The 18,637-nt window shown below is 38.7% G+C and overlaps 1 protein-coding gene across 1 annotated transcript in view; it reads right to left on the reverse strand.

The window, feature by feature from the left end:
- Positions 1-8,312: 8,312 nt before the first annotated feature.
- The window catches only part of NECTIN3 (nectin cell adhesion molecule 3), a 67,300-nt gene continuing 56,975 nt past the window's right edge, over positions 8,313-18,637 (reverse strand). The window contains exons 8-9 of the mRNA XM_014271026.3: positions 18,058-18,120; positions 8,313-17,560 (exon numbers count right to left, since the gene is read on the reverse strand). Of these exons, the coding sequence (XP_014126501.2) occupies positions 17,384-17,560; positions 18,058-18,120 (240 nt within the window). The 3' untranslated portion in view covers positions 8,313-17,383. The remainder of the gene's footprint in view (positions 17,561-18,057; positions 18,121-18,637) is intronic.

The following is an 18,637-nucleotide window of genomic DNA, read 5'->3' on the forward strand; positions in this document are numbered from 1 at the left end:
ATGCACTACCCTCCCTGCTGAACATACTCCCCCAAAATCAATAATCTAAGCAAGGCACAGAGGTGTTAGTCAGGAGGTCACCCTTCTCCATGTGCCTTTAGCCAACACCAATCCATAGCACTCAGCTCCCCTCCTTGCCCAGCCAGGCAGCCCCTAATTGCAGAAGGGGGGCAGGAAACACAGCCAAGCCCCCTCATTAGTGCACTGCTTTCCTACTTAGAGCCATCAGAGAACTGGGACAGGCCAGCACTGTTTACAATGTCACATGCAGCTGGAGCTCAGACAGACCTCATTAGGCATCGACAGATCCACCTTTAGAGCCGAAAGTGAAGCTCAAATATTAAAGCAACTGCAGAAATGCATCTTCTGACTCTCTGGGCAAATTCTCAACTTACCTAACATTTTAAAGAGCCTTACAAGCATCCTACTCAACATGCCATGGCACTGTGAAGGATTTCTTGTGGACCACTTGATTAGTTGAAATTTTATCGTTCAGTAAAAGATCCTGATGTTGGTTTCCAGATTTGCCACTGTAATTACAGATTGACTCTGCTTACTGAGGTGCAGAAGGAGACGTGCAAGGGATATAACCACACCACGACAAAGATGACACGTACCCCTTCAGATTTATCTCCAGAAAGGACGCATCCCTACTTTCTTCTGAAAAAGCCTCAGTCTTCACTTCAGGGGCATTTCTGAGGTAAAGAAATGCTCTCTGCCCTTTTCTGCAGTGACTGAGGAGCCTGCATGTTCTGAGCTGCAGAGTATATTGAAAGGGCATCCCAGCTCCATCTGACACACCAGCCCATATGGTGCTTGTGGCATCTTTCATTTTCCTCTTCCCATAGCCATTGCAAAGGCAGGTTCCCTCCCATGCTTAACCTGCTTTCCATAGCAACTAAAAATTCCTTTTAGAATTGCAAGCAACTTGATATTTTACCTCTTTCTCCAGTTGTTTGACATTCTTAATGTGCCTTTGATAAAAAACTGATCAATGTTTTCATGCTAGCAAGATTTAAAATAGCACTACTACTACTATTTAAACTTGTAACATTCTTCTCCTTAATAATGCTCTTCACCAAGCAACTTAGGACAGCAGAGACAAGGCAAAGGACTTTCCTAGACAAAAGCCAAATTGGTAAGCAAGAAAAAAAGAGAGGGAGAAAAATTATGTAGAAATCCCACAGCAATCAGAAAGTTCCTTGCATCAGAGTATCATGTTTTTACTAATAATAAAATGTCAAAGGAAGGAAAAAAAATTATGTATCTTCAGTGTGTGCTCCAAATGTGCGTAAGAGAACCTTTTCTTCATTTTCCTGTATCCACATCTGTAGAAATGAAGGCATAAATCAGATGTATCTATTCACTCTTAACTAGCTGAACATCCACATTCTTGGTTACAAAGCCATCAGTGCCTATATTTTCATATCATAGTTGATTAGCCAACACTACATTGTGCTGAAGGAAGTACTGCTTCCCTGAAAATGGCTATTTGAATTTAATGGTAACTGGTTTATATCCCAGGGGTATTATCACTATTGCAGTCAGATTTCTGCAATTAATTAGTTCATCGTCTGCCCTTGATGGTGAGGAGGCACTTCTCCATGGCAACATTGATTTGTGAAGTTTAGTTTCAGAAAGAGAAGAAACTCACAAACCCTATGAATTCAGCTACACCAGCAGCAAGAGCTCTCAGGCTGCAAATTCTATGAGACAGGAGTTGCTTATCCCGCTTGTGCTGTGCTTCAGTGCTTGGCAGCCTGAGCACTGCCCAGTGACTCACTGGCCCTGCGCTAGGGGCTTGCAGCTCATTAGTGTTGACTCATTATTTCAGACATGTGAGAAAGCCAGCCAACAGCAAGGGACAGAACATATTGGGTTCCATTTTCATCTAAGAAGCTGAGCTACTGGGGAAGGGCCATTTATTTCTTGCCCCTCTACAGGAGGACTTGCTTTAAAACGTTCCCATTGTTTGGCTTAACCATGCCCCTGGCATTTAATACTTTGCAGTAATAATAAGAAATAGCACCTAGGCTTTAGACTGTTTTCTATGTTCAAAGATCCTAAGACAATCTGTACATTTGGTGAAACACACTCAAGACATCTAATAACTTTTCCAGCACTCAATTCCTCTGAGTTGCATAACAATAGAGGCTTAGCAGACATCAAAAGCTGCCACAAAGCATTAAACTCACATAGCAAAACCAGAATTACCATGACTCTCTCTGGGTTGTAAAGTTATTGATGTTGAAAAAGTCAAAAGTTGCAAATATTTCCTCATTACTTCAATAAATTGGGGACCTACTGCTATTTTATAAGAAGACACAAAACCTCAAGAGAATTAATAAGTAATATGAGAATATGTACTCTGGAGTCAAAAAAGCCAATCCCAAATTTTAATTTTCCATGCAACTCCATTGTTTGTGGTTGCTAAACTTCAGGATTAATAATCGCTTCTCTGTTCTAGTCGCTCCGAACATCCCTTACTGAAGATTTTCTGTTTTGAAAATTAACTGGGGCAGGAACAAAAGCTTTGTTTGTGCCCACCAAGTAGATTAATGGAGGTGGTTAAATTCTCTTTTCTGTATAGCAAACACACCATTATTTGTACAAAATCACAGATCCCCACCAGAAGAAACCTTCGCATTTCAAGACGATCCTTGTGGCTCGTCTCCTGCCCCTGCCAAGGGGAGCCACAGGAACCTCACAGTGCCTGGAAGCACTGCCTAACCCCTGGATCTTCACTGGATGTACCTCTACTGTGAAAAATGCTGGGGGTGTGAGGGTTATATTTAGACCCCCTGTGCGTTGTTAACAGCAGGGCTTTCTAAGTGAGTTAAACAACACTGTTTCAGATCCTGCTGCATGCTCCTGGAGTCTCCTCCAAAGACACCATTGCTGTTAGAACCACCAGCTTCCCATTCCCATTGTTGGTGAATAAAATATCTATGTAGAACTGTGATCTATTCCAAATACAAAACCATCCAGGCTTTAAAAGCAGCACAAATCAATGAGTAAGGCCCTGGCAGAAGTTGCCCTGCAGGCCACAGAAGAATGTCGGGTGGGGGAAAATAGGCAATTACAGTTCCAGCTATGCGTGATTTAAGGTGCTCTACTGAGCCAACATATTAGCAGGCAGTGACACAAGCAAGGCCCAGAGACTTCAGGGTTGGTAGGATTTCAAGTGCACTACAACTCTGCTCTGCAGGGCTTCCTGGCCACTCTGATGGAATTAATTTCATCCTAATGCCTCATTGTTCATATTATGTATCCTCCTCCTCCAAATATAGCATTTCAAATAATTAAAGCCAGGTTAATTACTCTGTCAGCCACTGGGAACATTTACAATGCCACCATATGTGGCAAAAGAAGCCCATGCAGCCAAAGAACCTCAAACTGTTTCCCATGTGTCTGGATGGGGAAAAAAACTCCCACCCTTTTCTGCATTTTAATAAATAACACTAACTAAAGCATGGATGCTACGTGTGAGAGTTGATATCTGGTATGAGATTTAAAAACCAAAGTTACAAGTGCTCACAACAAAGCAGGCCAGCCAAAGGTTCAGGAGCTATTTGTCTTTTAGGAGGTTACATGCAATAGTCTGGCGTTGCCAAGAGAGAGCTGAACTTCATTAACCCAGCCCTGTGAAGGGCAAGGGAGAAATACAGCTGCTGGCTACAGAGGCCATAACACCAGGAAGGAAGAATTCAAACTGAAGAAAATTCATTGTAAGAGGAAATAGTATGGATTTACCAAATGCACCTAAAGCTGGAAATCAGGATGTCCCAGCCAGCAGAACCATCCCATGTTTAAACAGCCTTCCACAAAACAACAGATTTACACACGAAGCAATGCCAGTCAGTGAAAGTGAATATATGAGCAACTAGAAGTGACAGTAGCAAGTTTACTTTCACAGCCTGAGATATCTCCCTAGTCTTAGTTTTAAGTTAATAAGTACTCCAAATGTCCCAGCAGATTTACTGGGATATTTCTCACATAACTACCCCAGACAGCAATGTGTCAGAGCTCAAGCATTTAACAACAGGGAAGCAGTTCACTCTCTAGGCTTTGATGTACCCACCATCTAAACCAGAGAGATGAAAGCATTTCTGCTCTCTGGGAAGCACAGTTACTACTGACTTAGGATTTCCACAGATAAAATGTCTGGAACTACACAAAAAATTTCAAAGTCACAGTAAGCACTTTGTAAGACTGGAGAGGTACATAGTGCAACATCTGTTACACCCAAAGCAACGAGTACCCCATGTTCTCTCTGATTTCTTTTATAGCTTGGACAATTCAGCAGCCATGCTTTCATTTGCTGCTGTCAGTTCAGACAGCTTTTGTCCCCAGGCTCATAAATGTTACCTAAGTGAGTTTCCAATATAAGTCTGCTTCGATGTTTAACTAGCAATTTAAAACTAATCCTTGTCCCTCTTTCCCTGTTCATCACACCATTCAGAAACTTGTTTGCACTGTCACTTTCAGGCAGTCTTAGTAAAGTCTGGGAACAGCCATCTTCCACCGCTAGCATTACAATTGAGATGAAAACATCTCCTTAGACTGAGCCACTCACCCAAAGTAAAAAAACTGCACCTTTTACTCTTTCCTTGCTGGCCAAAACTCATGTTTTCATGAACTGCAGAATGGATCAACAGTTAAAAGAATAAAAAGCATAGTTTAAAATGCTACACTTTTATAGTGGACCATTCCTTCCCCATGACATAATTACTAATGAAGCCCAATACTATACATTTTGCTCCCCAGTTCCATCATGGTGCTTTCAGGAGTTGTTTCCTGGGACTTGGGGTGTGTGTATACCACATTGCTGTTTGGTTTTTTAATCAGATTTTCCAAGAGGTATATTATTCTTTATTCTGAGAAAGAGTGAGTCATGTCCTTTTCCACTCTTAACCATTGGACTTCCTTTTCTGTAAATCCTGAATCTGAGTGTTGCAGTGAGTCTGAGAGCAAAATCCACCAATGACTTAACCTAAACCAGATAATATCCAGGTTCTGCCAATAGGGAAGGAAACACACAGAACAGCAGAATTCAATGGATCAGGCTGCTGAGCCTTTCATGTACCTCCACCTTCTAGATCTGATCACAATAATCAGGCAGATTCAGGCATAGTAAACATGTGAAAGATGATTTTATTGTACAAGGAGTTTTATAAACCTGCAAGTTAGAGACAGCTTCCTGAACACTGGGAAAAGTTGGGTACAATGTCTAAGTTACAAATTAATGACCCAAGATGTGTGAGAAAGGTAAAAGACCATATACTCTTCAATACATATATTTTCTAGAAGCTATCCCGGTTATGAAGCTACATATTGCAATAAGCCGGGCTATATGATCATTTGCTAAAGTGATTCTGTCCTTACAACAGAATGGTGAAGAAATAGGGGCAGCAAATGACACCATTGCTCCTTTTTCTATCTACAAATAATGATTTATTTTTATTGTTTTGAAATACAATATTTTTATTGTATTGAAAGACAATCTCCAGAGCAGGTCTCTGGAGATATTTAAGTGATATTAAAGGCACTATAAGAGACTGAGCTTGTAGTTGACCTACACCTACCACAACTGCTGTGTTGCTGATAACTTTGATTCATTACCATGGCAGCAAGGAATGAAGCATTCCCCTTGCAGTGTGACAAGTAAACCACAAACCCACAGTGAGACCAAACACACAAAGAAAATTTTCCCTTTTTAACAGAGTCAACATTTTTATCATTGTTGAAGTTCAGTGACCACTACCTGTCAAAACTATTATGCGCAGCACACGTGTATCAAACCCGGTGTATGACAGGGTTCAGTTCCTCGGTTATAGAAGCTCAGGTTGATCCATACAATAAGAAATGCAGAAACTGGGAAAGAACAGAGCAAGTGTTGGCTTCTGCAGGAAGACATCTGGGTGCACTGGTGAACTCCACCTTGCAGCAGTGTGCCCTGGTCAGCAAGCCAAGGGAAAAGACCAGTTCCACTCTCTGTGAAATCCCCTGGGGAGCACTCTGTCTATCTCGGTCCTTCCAAGAGAAGACAGAAATTGGCAAGTCTCTTATAGTGACTATGGCTGACAAAAAAATTCCAGACTTCCAAAATGAAGGAAGTGTGCAGTTGAAGCTAAAGTAGGACACTTCCTTTTCAGCAAACCTTCTCATTTGTAAATTCATACCATCAGTTCAGTATCAGGAGGCTATTCTGGCGTCATACATGATTCTATCTGAAAGAAGCATCCCACCACTTTCTCCTGTGTTCATTAAGATGATCATCATTATATTTTAAGCAATTCCTTAGGTACTAAGGGCATCTTTAGTCATTTGGAACTGCAAGCAAGTGCAAAAGCAATAGCACCTTAATTGCACTCACACTCCATATGGTTTCACTTCAAAGGCACAGGAGCAGCCTGCCAGGACTGACAGCTCATCCTGGCATTCAGGGGCATGTGGGGGTGCACAGGGCACATTCAGTGTGGCTCACACTGGTGACACACTAACCGAAATCACCTGCTAAGCCATCAGCTTCAGACAGACCCCCTGTACTGTCTCACAGTTTCTATCTGCTGTCTTACCCTCTTCTACCTGTGACAGATCACAGCACACCAAGGAGCACATTTCTGGGCACAGAGAGTCCCTTGCAGTACCTTTTACAGCTGCTGAAGGTGTCTCATCCTGATTGAATAGGATTTTCTTTCCTCAGTTCACTCTTGCATCCCAAGGTGCATTCATGCAAACTGGGAGAAGTGGCATTATCAACAAATATGTAAGTAAAGGGAGATCTATTCTTTGGCTACACTGTAACTTTCATTTACCAGAAAAAAAAAAAAACCCAAAAAAAAAAAGGAACTTTTCAGAAAAAAATCCTTAATTATTAAGAAGTATTATAGCTGAATGAATTTCTGAGAGACAGCTATTAAGGGCAAAGACATGCGATGGAGGATACTGATGAAGAACACAAACTTGATACAGCAGAGAAATAAACCTAAAACTTAGTTGTGTTGCAGACATTTTTTTCCTTGTAATCTGATGCACAGAATTTGCAGAAGACTGCAGAATACAACTAGGTTTCAATTCACAATAAAACCACATATCTTCAGGTTTCACAAAGGCTGAATGGAAGTGTAGGTTCTCCTGAAAAATTTCAGTATCAGCTCAAATTTGAACTTCACCTATGTTTTTTCCAAGGTTTGCAATTTGGGAAATAAAGAAGTGTTTCAGTTTCCATTAAGCAATGTCACTGTACATACAATGCTCTCTCAAATGGGAAAAAATAGGAAAAATCTATCTTTCAAAAGGGAAAATTCACTTGAAGGGGCACAGCAGCATTGTATCATGAGGGTCATACCATTTTATATTTCTCTGTATTTTCCAGCTGATTGCACAAATGTTAAGCTGCAGTATAATTACTCCAGGCAATCACAGACCTAATGAGGGCAGCAGCACTGACCACCTACCTGGCAGGAACCACCAGCTTTCTTTGGTAACCAACTGTACAGGCCTAAGGGGAAGCAAAATCACTTTGTCCTGACATTTATTGCTTTAATTGAAGATACATAAAAGCTATTACAGGCAGTCCCATGTGTTCACTGAACATATTTTTTGAACAAGAAGCATTTCAATAACAGCAGAGCATTCAGAGGGAAACATACAAAAAGGTACCTTTGATACTTTTTTATCTAAGAAAGGACTTCAGTTTGGGCACTTGCCCAAGCCAGGGGGAGATCCAAACAGCAGGACAAGCAGCTTACCAGTATCAATGCATCAATGGCTCAGAGTTAAATACATTTTACACCTAGGCTGAACTCCATCTATATCCCTTCACCAGCTGATTGGAAATTGTGACTTTCTGGAATCTCAGCCTTATGGAAGAGCTAGTCTCCTCTGTCCCTGCTAGTCTGAGTCTGTGTAAATATCCAAAATGCCTTAGTCTTCTGCATTTACAAAACCAATGTATGCTTATGCTGGTATTTTCATGCCAAACATGCATGAAAAAAAAATCAGAGACACAACATTTTTCTTTTACTTTATTTATAGGAACATTCAGTTTTGAAGACAGTTATTTGACAGTTTTCAAAGTATTCAAAAACATTTCTAATGAAGAGAGCCTGATTATATTTTAATTATTTCCTGTTGCTAATCAGGGTGAGATACAAGCTCTTAATATAACGGAAGCTATCTTGAGATAGGGTGAGTGCTATCCAGATGCACAGTAGTCCTCAACCACTATTCCCTTCAGCTTTATTTGTTTAGTGCTCCAGTTAATAAGTGGGACTTCAGTGGCAGCTCTTAAAATGGTCTTTTAGCACTTGGGTGGTAGAATATACCAGCACCCAGTTCGGTAATTTTTTTAATGAGGTTTTTTTTTTCCTTCTTTTCAGTTTCATCTTCAAAAATGTCAGGCATGTAAGTCTAAATTAACTGTAATTCAAAGCAAATACATGTGCTAAATGCACAGACTTAGAGAAATTACAAAGCTCAGTAAGAAGACTTCAGATTCCAAGTCACCAAAGGAATGGGGCAGGTTAATCAAAAGCCCCACATACAGGGGTCTTGTTTAGAACTTGTTAGTTATGTCTGTCAAGCATGGCCAACAGTGACCTTGTATTTCAAAATTAAATTTCTGTCTCCAAGTAAATAAAGCAATACTTAGTAAATGCAGAGGAGCAGCAAACCTATCTTTGTAAGAGAAAGTAGTAAATAGGCTTCAGAAGAAATATGAAAAATACTTCGATTTCCTAGAGAATTCCAAAATTCCATTTACAAAAGCCAGCAAACATTTGCTGTTGCAGTGTGCTATTATTGGTTTAATTGCTATTACAATTAAACTTGTAAGAAATGCCAAGATGGAGTTTGTGACAGCAAACAGACAGTTTCCTGAACTGCATCAATCAACATGTATTTCATCATATACATATTGTGTGTAGGAACCTTAGAAGAATTTTCTTCTGCTTATTTCCCTGAATCTTAAAAAAAAAAAAAGTATTACTGTGTGACATCAGTGAAATATTTTTATTTACAGAAGCAGCAGCTTGGCCAGCTGGAGTTAGGGGAAGTTCAATGTAATTTAAAAAACTTTCTTCCCAGTTTTTTTGCAAGGTTTGGCTTCTCTATAGCTTGGCATTTAATGGTAAGTGCCTAGCTTGTCTGACTTTTTTCTAAACTATCAGTGAGCTCCCATAGAAACTACTTAAGCATAGCCCTTAACATGCTCATTTCAGATTAAAGTTTACTTGCATATCACCTCAGTGGGGTTTTTTCCCCTTTACCAAATGTCTACTCAGGAACTGGAAGACATGAATTGTATGTGATCAAATTAAATGCCATCTGCCTATGAACATTATGCTGTGAGCTGTAATCAAAGAAGAAGAAAATGAACAGCAGAAAAAAAGCACTACCACCTCTATGACTCCATGGGATTTCCTAAGGAAGCTCTTCCTTTTAACACATGTTAGAACTGTTTCACAGTACTTGTCAAATGCTGCTGGAGTAGGTCCAAAGCAGCTCCAAACATCTCAGGGCATTGTTTAGCCTACTACTGCACAATCATCTACCATGGTCTGCAATAGTTTGTCTAAGTCACCATCTCAAAAGCTCACCAACATCAGCTCCTTTAACTCTAGAACATTAGAAATTAAAAAAAAAACCAAAACCCAAAATATTGCTACAAGTGTCAGCAGAGGGGACAGGGCAAGGGGAGACAGAAAGCAGAAAGAGTTAAATCCAACTGCTGATGTCAAGAGAAGCTGAATTGCAGCGGAAGCCCTTCTGCCGAGGTTTCCAGCCACCCTCACAGACAGGGCAAGTCGAAGGGGAAGTCAAAGTTGCAGTGAGCACATGCAGCATCCAGGAATATCCATCGTGCATCCCCAGCTTTGTCTTTAGACACCAAAGGCTGATGTCTTTTCCAAGCAAAGGCTTGCAAAACTCTTATTCATCTTCTGTCTTCTAAGAGGAAGACTTACCTGAAAGCTGAAGCTTCCATTACAAGAGAAGCCAATGCCACTACTTGCTTGGCTATTCAGTTACAGTTGAAATTATTTTTGACTATCATCTGAGACTTTTTATTCTGGGGTGTTGACAGCAGCTTCTTCCACCCTCCTCCCTCAGCAGCCTTGAAAGGATAGATTTTCTTGGTTAATTAGATTTTCTTCAGTTGAAAAGACTGAATTACTTCTCAATAGAGTTACTCAAACTACTTACTGTATAATCAATGCTTTTAGATACAAGTATCCACTGGGCATTTTATTTCACATACACATGGGGTCAATTACACTTGCTGTGCAAATCACGCACTTGAGTGTGATCAGTGACACTAGAAATCCAATTATCTTTGGCTTTCTAGATGAATCTTTGAACAGACTAGGGCACAGCTATGTGGCTAATTAAGCTGTATACAAATCCCACATTAAGCAGATGGTGAAACTTGAATGTGATTTCATAGTAACACATTTGAAAGTGACAATTCTAAATTTCTCACTTTGTCTACAAACTGGCTTTGGGATAACCTACTATAAACTGCAACAATCAGCTAAGTAGCATCAACATCCAGATTAACCAGATTCTTCCTGCTACTAGGACACATCCAAAACTGAGGAGCTTTGTAGACAATGGTTACCTTTGGTTCATTTAAAATTGTTTCAGAAAACAGAGTCACTGCTTTGATAGAGAACAATATTTTTCTGTTTGTTTGCTGATTCCTAGCCATACTATTATGTTATCATTATACTACACTTTATTATGCTTTATTATCTCCAGCTATTCTGTCTCAAGAAGGGAATAGGCAAGTAGTCTAAATGTCACCTTCCTGTATAAGCAGGAAGTGTTTCCTCCAAGCTCCATTCCATGTTTGCCATTTTTCTTGCTTACTATAAATCACGTATCACCTGAAAGTCAGGTGATTCAACCATCTGCAATGTCACATCATCCTAATTTGTCCAGCTGTAATGAGAATACCTGATGTTAACAAGTTACCCATTTTCCACTTTGAAAATTTCTCGGAGTTAAACACAGACACTCCACATTCCTCAAGCTGTTACAGAATATGAAAGAGGAGAAAAAGAATTCAGCAACACTGAATCTCAACCATTTCCATATAGAGTTGAAAATTAACTAACACTGGCCCAACAAGCCAGAGCAGAAAGCTGAGACAAATATGGAACAAAATAGAACTTATTCTCCATCTTTGAACAGCATTAGGTTTTTATTTTTTTGTTAATAAAGCCCTAACTAGGTGTATTAGTGAGAAATAATTTGGCCAATATAATAAAAAAAAATGGAAGAGGTTAAGGAAGAGACTGCTATCACTCCTAGCTGGAAAAAAGAGAGATATGAGATGACTGAACAAAGAAAAACCCTAAGGACATAGAAGGAGCAAAGGTAGAGGGAAGGAACAGGAGACAGACAACCTACCAAATTAACAGAAACAAGCAGGCACTTTTAAGATGCCTGACAACTTTTTAATGTGAAACACTTTCATTACTAATCTTCAATGGGACTGAATGAAACACATTGTGAAAGAACAGAGGCAAGAAAGAGAACTTGCAGCTTCTGGCTTATACCATTGAGTGTACAAAGTCAGAGGACACCAGGGGCTTTGCTGGCTGATCAAGTAGCAATCCCACAGTGAGGAATTCTGGAAAACCATATTTCTGTCCACACAAACCTTGGTAATGGCCACACCAATCCTAGAAAATTAGAGACCAGTCAATTTTTTTACATGCAGTAGATACACCTGTGCCACATGACTTAAGGTGTGAAGTCCACCCAGGAAGAATTCAGAGTAGGGGGAAGCGTAAAGTAGACGGCTTGACTTTTTGTTAAAGCTAAATCTTCTATTAGAAGATTGGACTTTTAAGCACCAATCTTCTAATAGTCAGATTTAAAAGTTCTTAAAAACACATCCAAACTGGTGAGACGTGTTGCCTTGCCCAATATTCGGGTTTTTTGCTACAAATGCAGTGTCATTAGCAGTATTGTTGGCCAAAATGAAAGTTAGCAACACAATGAGATGTCACAAGCATTACTAAAGCATTGCACTTAAAGTGTGTTCCTTCCTCTGGCCACCCCTTAAGCCTTTTGTCTATTTGCTTAGCCTAGCTGGATAGACCAATCTACATTTGATGCTACCCATCAATCTGAATTTTAAAGCTAACACAAATTCATTTTATTTGCCCATGGCCATTTGTCTCTTACTTCTCAATTCATGTCAAAGAAGCAAAGAACTTTTTTAATTGTGGGATTAAAGTCAGGCTCCTTCACTTTTTATGCTTAATAGGAAATCATGTCAGTAGCTGAAGTCTGGTCCCCAAAGAGCCGGGTTAGTCAAACATAAGACAGAAATCCAACTACTCTACTTGACAATGAATTAAGCATTTGCCACAAATAGTGCCTAAAAGCAATTATTCCCAAATTATGACAGCAGTTCAGAAAAGTTATATCTCTGAATTCTTTATTTGGTAAATACAAAACACTATGGTGACAGCAAAGACCCCATCTGGACAAAGGTCTGCCTCTCCACTGACCAGCCAGGAGGCAACTGGCAGGGCTGAAGCATCTTCTGTGGGTATGCTGCTGCACTGCACACAACCTTCTACTGCACACAGTCCATATCAGCAGGGAAAGAGTAATTTTCTGGAATTTGTTATAAGCTGAACTGGGTAAACAATACTGGCCCAAAATACTTTGCTCTTCAAGCACAGAATATCTGAAGTCCTACAAAGGAATGTAAGACTTCTTAATAGGACAGGCAAGATGAAGTGTCAGGGAAACTGAAGCTGCAGGCACACTTTCTTAAGAACAGGATCTAATGTGGCAACACTATTAGAGATCTCACTATTCAGAGACCCAAAACAGTAATAAATAAATAAAATCTAACATTGAGAAAAGGACAAAAAAAAACCCCAAAAAACCAACAACAACAAAAAACCAACAACAACCAGAAAAGTCAGTGGAATCTTTTATAGCATATCTTAAACTTCTTCCTCTGACAATCAGTATTAGAGAAGTTATTTCCCATAAATCTCTGTTAGATAACAAGTCTAATTTAACCTAGTACACTTCAGATTGGAATATAACAAATCTGTGGCTAAACTCATTGAAATTGAAATGTTTTAATATATTTAGCATACTCTATGCATTCTGTGTGTAGCCTTGCACTGATATGCAAATTCATCTCAGTTGATGAGGAAGCTGAAGTCTGCTTTATTTTGAGACCAAGCTGGAAATCAATTCTGATTTAAAATCTTGAATACTAGTCCCACAAAGGGATAGAAGAGTCACAGTTTGACTTGTAGGCTTTTAAATACAATTTATTTTCTAGTGACAATTGAAGGATCTCGATTTAGATATAGCATAAAATCAAGTAGAAACAAATATAGAAAAAAATTCACTGTGGGGTTGTCAGTGCAGATTAAAATACCTAACACATCCTACTTGGGTTTTTCACATTGTTTGAATAATTACTACTAAGATTCACAGTGTATTTTTTGTGCATTGGCAACATAATTCAACTAAAGGTATCAAGTTATTCACCAAGAACCATGTAATACCTTTTAATAAATGCAGAAATATCACATATTTACCTTCTGTCAGAAAGTTAAACCCAGTCTCCCAATACTCTGGACATGTACCACAGGTGGACAAAAAACCCCAGGCCACCTCCCACAGGGCATTCAAGCAGGAAACTACACAGACATTTCTTTTTTCACCTGGGGCTTTACCTGTCCTTGTCAGGAGCCTCTGAAGTGGCCCAAGTTGTCAAAACAATTTCACCTGCTCTGCAGCTACTTGTTGGTAGAGCACTCACTCAGCCTTCACACAAAACAATGTTTCAGATAGAGTGCTTTCAGGTTTGTGGCATTAAAAAGTTACTATAATAAATTTTAATCACCTATGTAACAACACAGCACCTGAACTTGCATACTTCAGAGGACAAAAGAGCAGTAACACTGCCAGAAAGAAGGCAAAGTACACAAGTCAGAAGGTGAAAAGTCTCCCTTCGCTCTTCATGAATTATCACACATCTTTATTGTGCTTTACTTGAGCTCAACACAAAATACATTAGATCATTTGTGACTGAACAGTGGGAGTCCTTTAATAATATTTTGTTAGGTATTTCCTTACTTTTAGTAGTACAATTTCTTAGACTGTGGATACAATACAAATGAAAATTTGTATTGTATCCACAGTCATTCTGGACATACTCCAAACATTAAAATCTTAGATTTTTTACAATTAGACTACCTTGTAGAATTTAGAGATACTGGGGCAGAGGACAATTTACATATACCAATGCTAGAGATGCAAATTACTAATCTTCCCCTCCTTCCCCACCTACCTCACCAGAGAATCTGGGTGCTCAGTTCACCTCAGTACTTCATTTTCACACAGTACTTTATGCTTCCTGTTACGTAAGATGAAAGTTAGAAGGATTTCAGCAAGCAACACCACATATCCCAAAGTGGTAGGTAGAGTTAGTAAAAAGAACATGTTCTGCATATACAATCACAGAAGAAACATAACACCAAAAAAGTGGATGCATTTTATCAGACTTTGCATTTTAAGTAATCTTAAATCCAAGCAACAGAAGAAAATGTTATATTTTGAATGTTTTTATTCCAGTCAAATTACAAATACAAGCATTTAAAAATGTACAAAAATATAAAAGGACATTTTCTACATCTTACAAAAGCAGATCAAACTTACTTCTATATGTACAATCCTTTTAGTGAGAAAGCCTAATTAGCAGACATTTTTTCTGTTCTCTTCTGAGCATTCTTTGCCAAATCTCTCCCCGCAAATTCAGCCACACTTAAATCTAAAAGTAACAATTCAAAAACTTAATATATTAAATGTCCCTGAATAGATTACAAAGAAACCATTTCTCACAGACAACAAACCTGTCGGTGGTAATGTATTTCCTTAATGACTTTAGGGGAAACTACATCCTAATGGGTAGCTTGCAAATCAAACTTTCTGTAGTTTGTTGGTATGTAACTTGGACAACACAGTTGGATTACATTTTTATTTTTTAAGCTATTTTTACACATTAAAAAAAAAAACAATTATAGCTTTGTTGATAGCATTCTTCCTTCCCCTAAAGTTTTATCTCTTTCAAAAAAAAAATCAGAAAGGAAAGTATCTGCAAATAATTATAAAAAGCAGTAGAAGAATTTTTTCTGAATCCAAAATAAATGTTTTTATTGCAAAAGGGATCGAAGTGATCACCTGCTCAATAACACATTGTACTAATGAATGCAGAGGAAACACTGCCACAGCAAAAGTTTTGAGCCATCCCATAATGTCTATTCAAATATTTTTGGTATCAAGTTTTGCTCAGTAATATTGATCAAATTACCTTAAGCAGTATAGTTCCTCTCCACATTCTGTCATTCATTTGGCCACGACACTGTTTTCTTTCAATGTTCTGACAACTGATGCTTTTTGGAGCTGCAGTAATGTAAGGATAGGCAAGGCAATGCTCATGTAAAGAGATAGCTACCTTAACTAACATTATGGAAAAACAATTTTGAGGGACACAAGCCTTTTTTTAGGTCTCAAATACAGCAGTAAACTTTAAAATTGAAAACAGTTGCTCAATTTACATGAATGTGCCCAGTTCCCAAGAGAAAAGCAAGGTGTCACTGCTTCAAAGATAGCTCCCAAGAAGCAGGTTCTGTCCAACCTTTCTTTTTGCCATTCCTTCAGCTGTCAACTTCAACCACATCATTTAACAGAAAGCTGCTTAGCAAGAGAACAGGTAATACCTACTTCTACAGAGTCCAGAATACAGGCACCCAAGCCATAATCTTCTAGCTGCTACCTGTAACAAACTAGAAGAATTTTATTTACCTGGCCCAATTGTGGACAGAGATCTCATGAACTTGTACTGTGATGGAGATAAATGCAGGTTGAATACAGGTTTAACAACAGCCCCCTGCCTGCAGCACACTCACCTATGCTAGCTTTCAATTCTGCTGCTTCTACAGCCTGACTTGGGCCTCTAAAAAAATTCAAACATCTGCAGAAAAACATACTAATACCCCAGAAGTAATGTTCACTTCTGTACAACAGGTAGTTCAGCATGACACCAAGCATTCTAACATCTTGTTCTTCATGTCATCTGACTGAAAATCATCATTCTGTACTTATGTGCATAATGTACTTAGAGAATACTCAAGTCTCTTAAGTTTCTCTGGCAAATTTTAGACACAACCCATTTTTCTACTGTCCTAAAATATTTTAAGATTGCCCTATGAGCTCATTTCAGCACTAACATATTATATACATATTTTTACTTGCTAAATATTTACTTTTTAGTTCACAGGAAAACTTATTTTTCTAGCAAGATCATGAGCGCATTTTTTAAGCATTACCACAGACACAAAAGATTAATGTGGGATACTTTTAGCACTGGTAATATCAGGACATTCTCCAGTTACTTCACACTACTGGTTAAGGTTAAAGGACAGTGCTAACAAGCATTTGAAGTTGACTGAAGCTTTTCTTTTCTTGCTAAGACAAGAACACATCACAGGCAGTTTTGTTGTAAACTAAGAAAAAAACAAGGAATGTATGTATTACCAAGGAAAATAAACTCTGCAGCACCTAAAATAGGAGTCATATTTGGGAACACAGATGTAGCTTCACAAAAGACACTTAGAGAAAGTTCTGTCTGCCTAGTCATCTACCTCCTTCAACTAAGTTTCATGTAGACCTAACTGTAAAACCAAAGCCAGCAACAAGCAGAATCAATAGACAACAAAAAGCTTTTGATGTAAGGCAATTGCTTCACTTTTAACAAGGTGGGAAGAAAAATAGTGTAGTTTATGGACCAGCCAGTCAGTATTTGAGAGGTAGTCTAGTTTTTCATTTGACTGAGAGAGGTAGAACTGGTTGAGAAATCAATAGCGAAGGCCAGTCAAATTCATATCTCAAGTTGCTAAGATGGCTCAGCCTGAGACTGCTAATGTCACAAGGGATTCAGCTGCCTTGCTCATATTTATTCACTTTTATATGGGTAAGGTTCTTTAAAATATCCAGAGAGAATGCTCCCAGAAATAGCCAGCAAAAAAAGCTTAACTACATTTTGGCACATGCCAATCAATTAATACAGGTTATACAGATTATGACTGTGAAGGTTAAAAAAGCTAAGTGGCTCTCCTCATTTGGCAGATCAATATTACTACAAAAGCACAGACATACCAAGTACTAGAGGCAAGTTTTAAATTCCATATGGTTTACCTGTATAAAATTCTCCATCCATTTTTTTCACACATTAAAGAAAACCCAATTATTTTAGAGATGAAAGCCAAAAAGACATGAGGGTCATAGAGTCAACAGGTAATAAATTCCTTGTTAAAGACATCTGGGTACAGAATCATACATAATGCTCCCTTGTATTGATGTAGGCTCTTCCAGGTCCTGAGCTTTGGGGGTATCTGTTGCTCCAATTTTTGTAGTGAGTTTGCTGATAAACAGGATACATAGGCTGAAGACCCTCTTGCTCCTGTGGCTCTTCAGCCCCACAAGTAAGTTGCCTTCCATTCACAGTTTTCTAAACACACATAAGAAGTAATAAGTTTCATAGTTCATGTATAGAACCTGAAATTCCTATTCGTGGTAAAGCTTTAAGCAAAATCAAAGATACATTATCTCCAAGACAGCCCTATGAATAAAGAAACAGGAACTTATAAATTTCCCTAGCAGACAGTTAACTTCAAATGCTTGTTTCAAATGAAGTTGGACTCTAAAGATCAATAAATCTAAAGAGTAAACCAGCAACTACAAAAATGTCTGTCAACACTCTTATGCTTTGTATTACTCACCAAGAAAAGAAAGCCGGAGTGTTTAAGTATTTAAATTAGTCATCAAACTACTATAGGATATTAAAATGGTACTGCCACTTTTCACTTAACTCACACAATCAAACAGTTATTGACCAGGACGGACAAATATTTTTTTTGTTCATGAAAACCAACATTATAAGTTTATTTTATGGAGTAAGATGAAATCAAAGCTTCAATCAGGAATTCAAGCCATCTTATTATTTACCATGTGCTGCAAGTTTCCAGCATCTCTCTCTCTGTACTGACTCTGCAAAGTAAAATGTTCTTTCTGAAAGAAGAAAAGTTATAGGGGAAACAAGTCAAGATTCAAAACTGCAGAACAGCTTTGGTTAATACAAAAAACCACCAGTCATCCCAAAAAACACTCTGCCTTAGGTAGTGTCTTAACTGGTTATCATTTAGAATCCTTCTTACAATCCGATGGCGAGTGGAAAAAAGATGAGGATCAGTCAGAGTCATCTGTCCCAGCTGTGTTCCCTCTCCCAATATCTTGTCTCCCTCCCAATATTCTGTGTACACCCCAAGTCCATCTGCTGGCAGGGCAGTACAAGAAGCAGAATAGGTCCCAATGCTGTCCAGCAATAAAAAACTTCCCTGAGTTATCAACACTATTTTCAGCACAAATCCCAAACACAGCCCCATACCAGCTACTCAGCTACTGCAAAGAAAATTAGTTCCACCCCAGCCAAACTGCCAACAATAAGAGATGAGGTTCAAGATCAGCTAAGGAATCTGGAGGTGAACAAGTTCAGGGGACCTGATAAGATACATTTGCAAGTTCTGAA

Source organism: Zonotrichia albicollis, chromosome 2, assembly GCF_047830755.1.
Source record: "Zonotrichia albicollis isolate bZonAlb1 chromosome 2, bZonAlb1.hap1, whole genome shotgun sequence".
Classification (NCBI taxonomy): domain Eukaryota; kingdom Metazoa; phylum Chordata; class Aves; order Passeriformes; family Passerellidae; genus Zonotrichia; species Zonotrichia albicollis.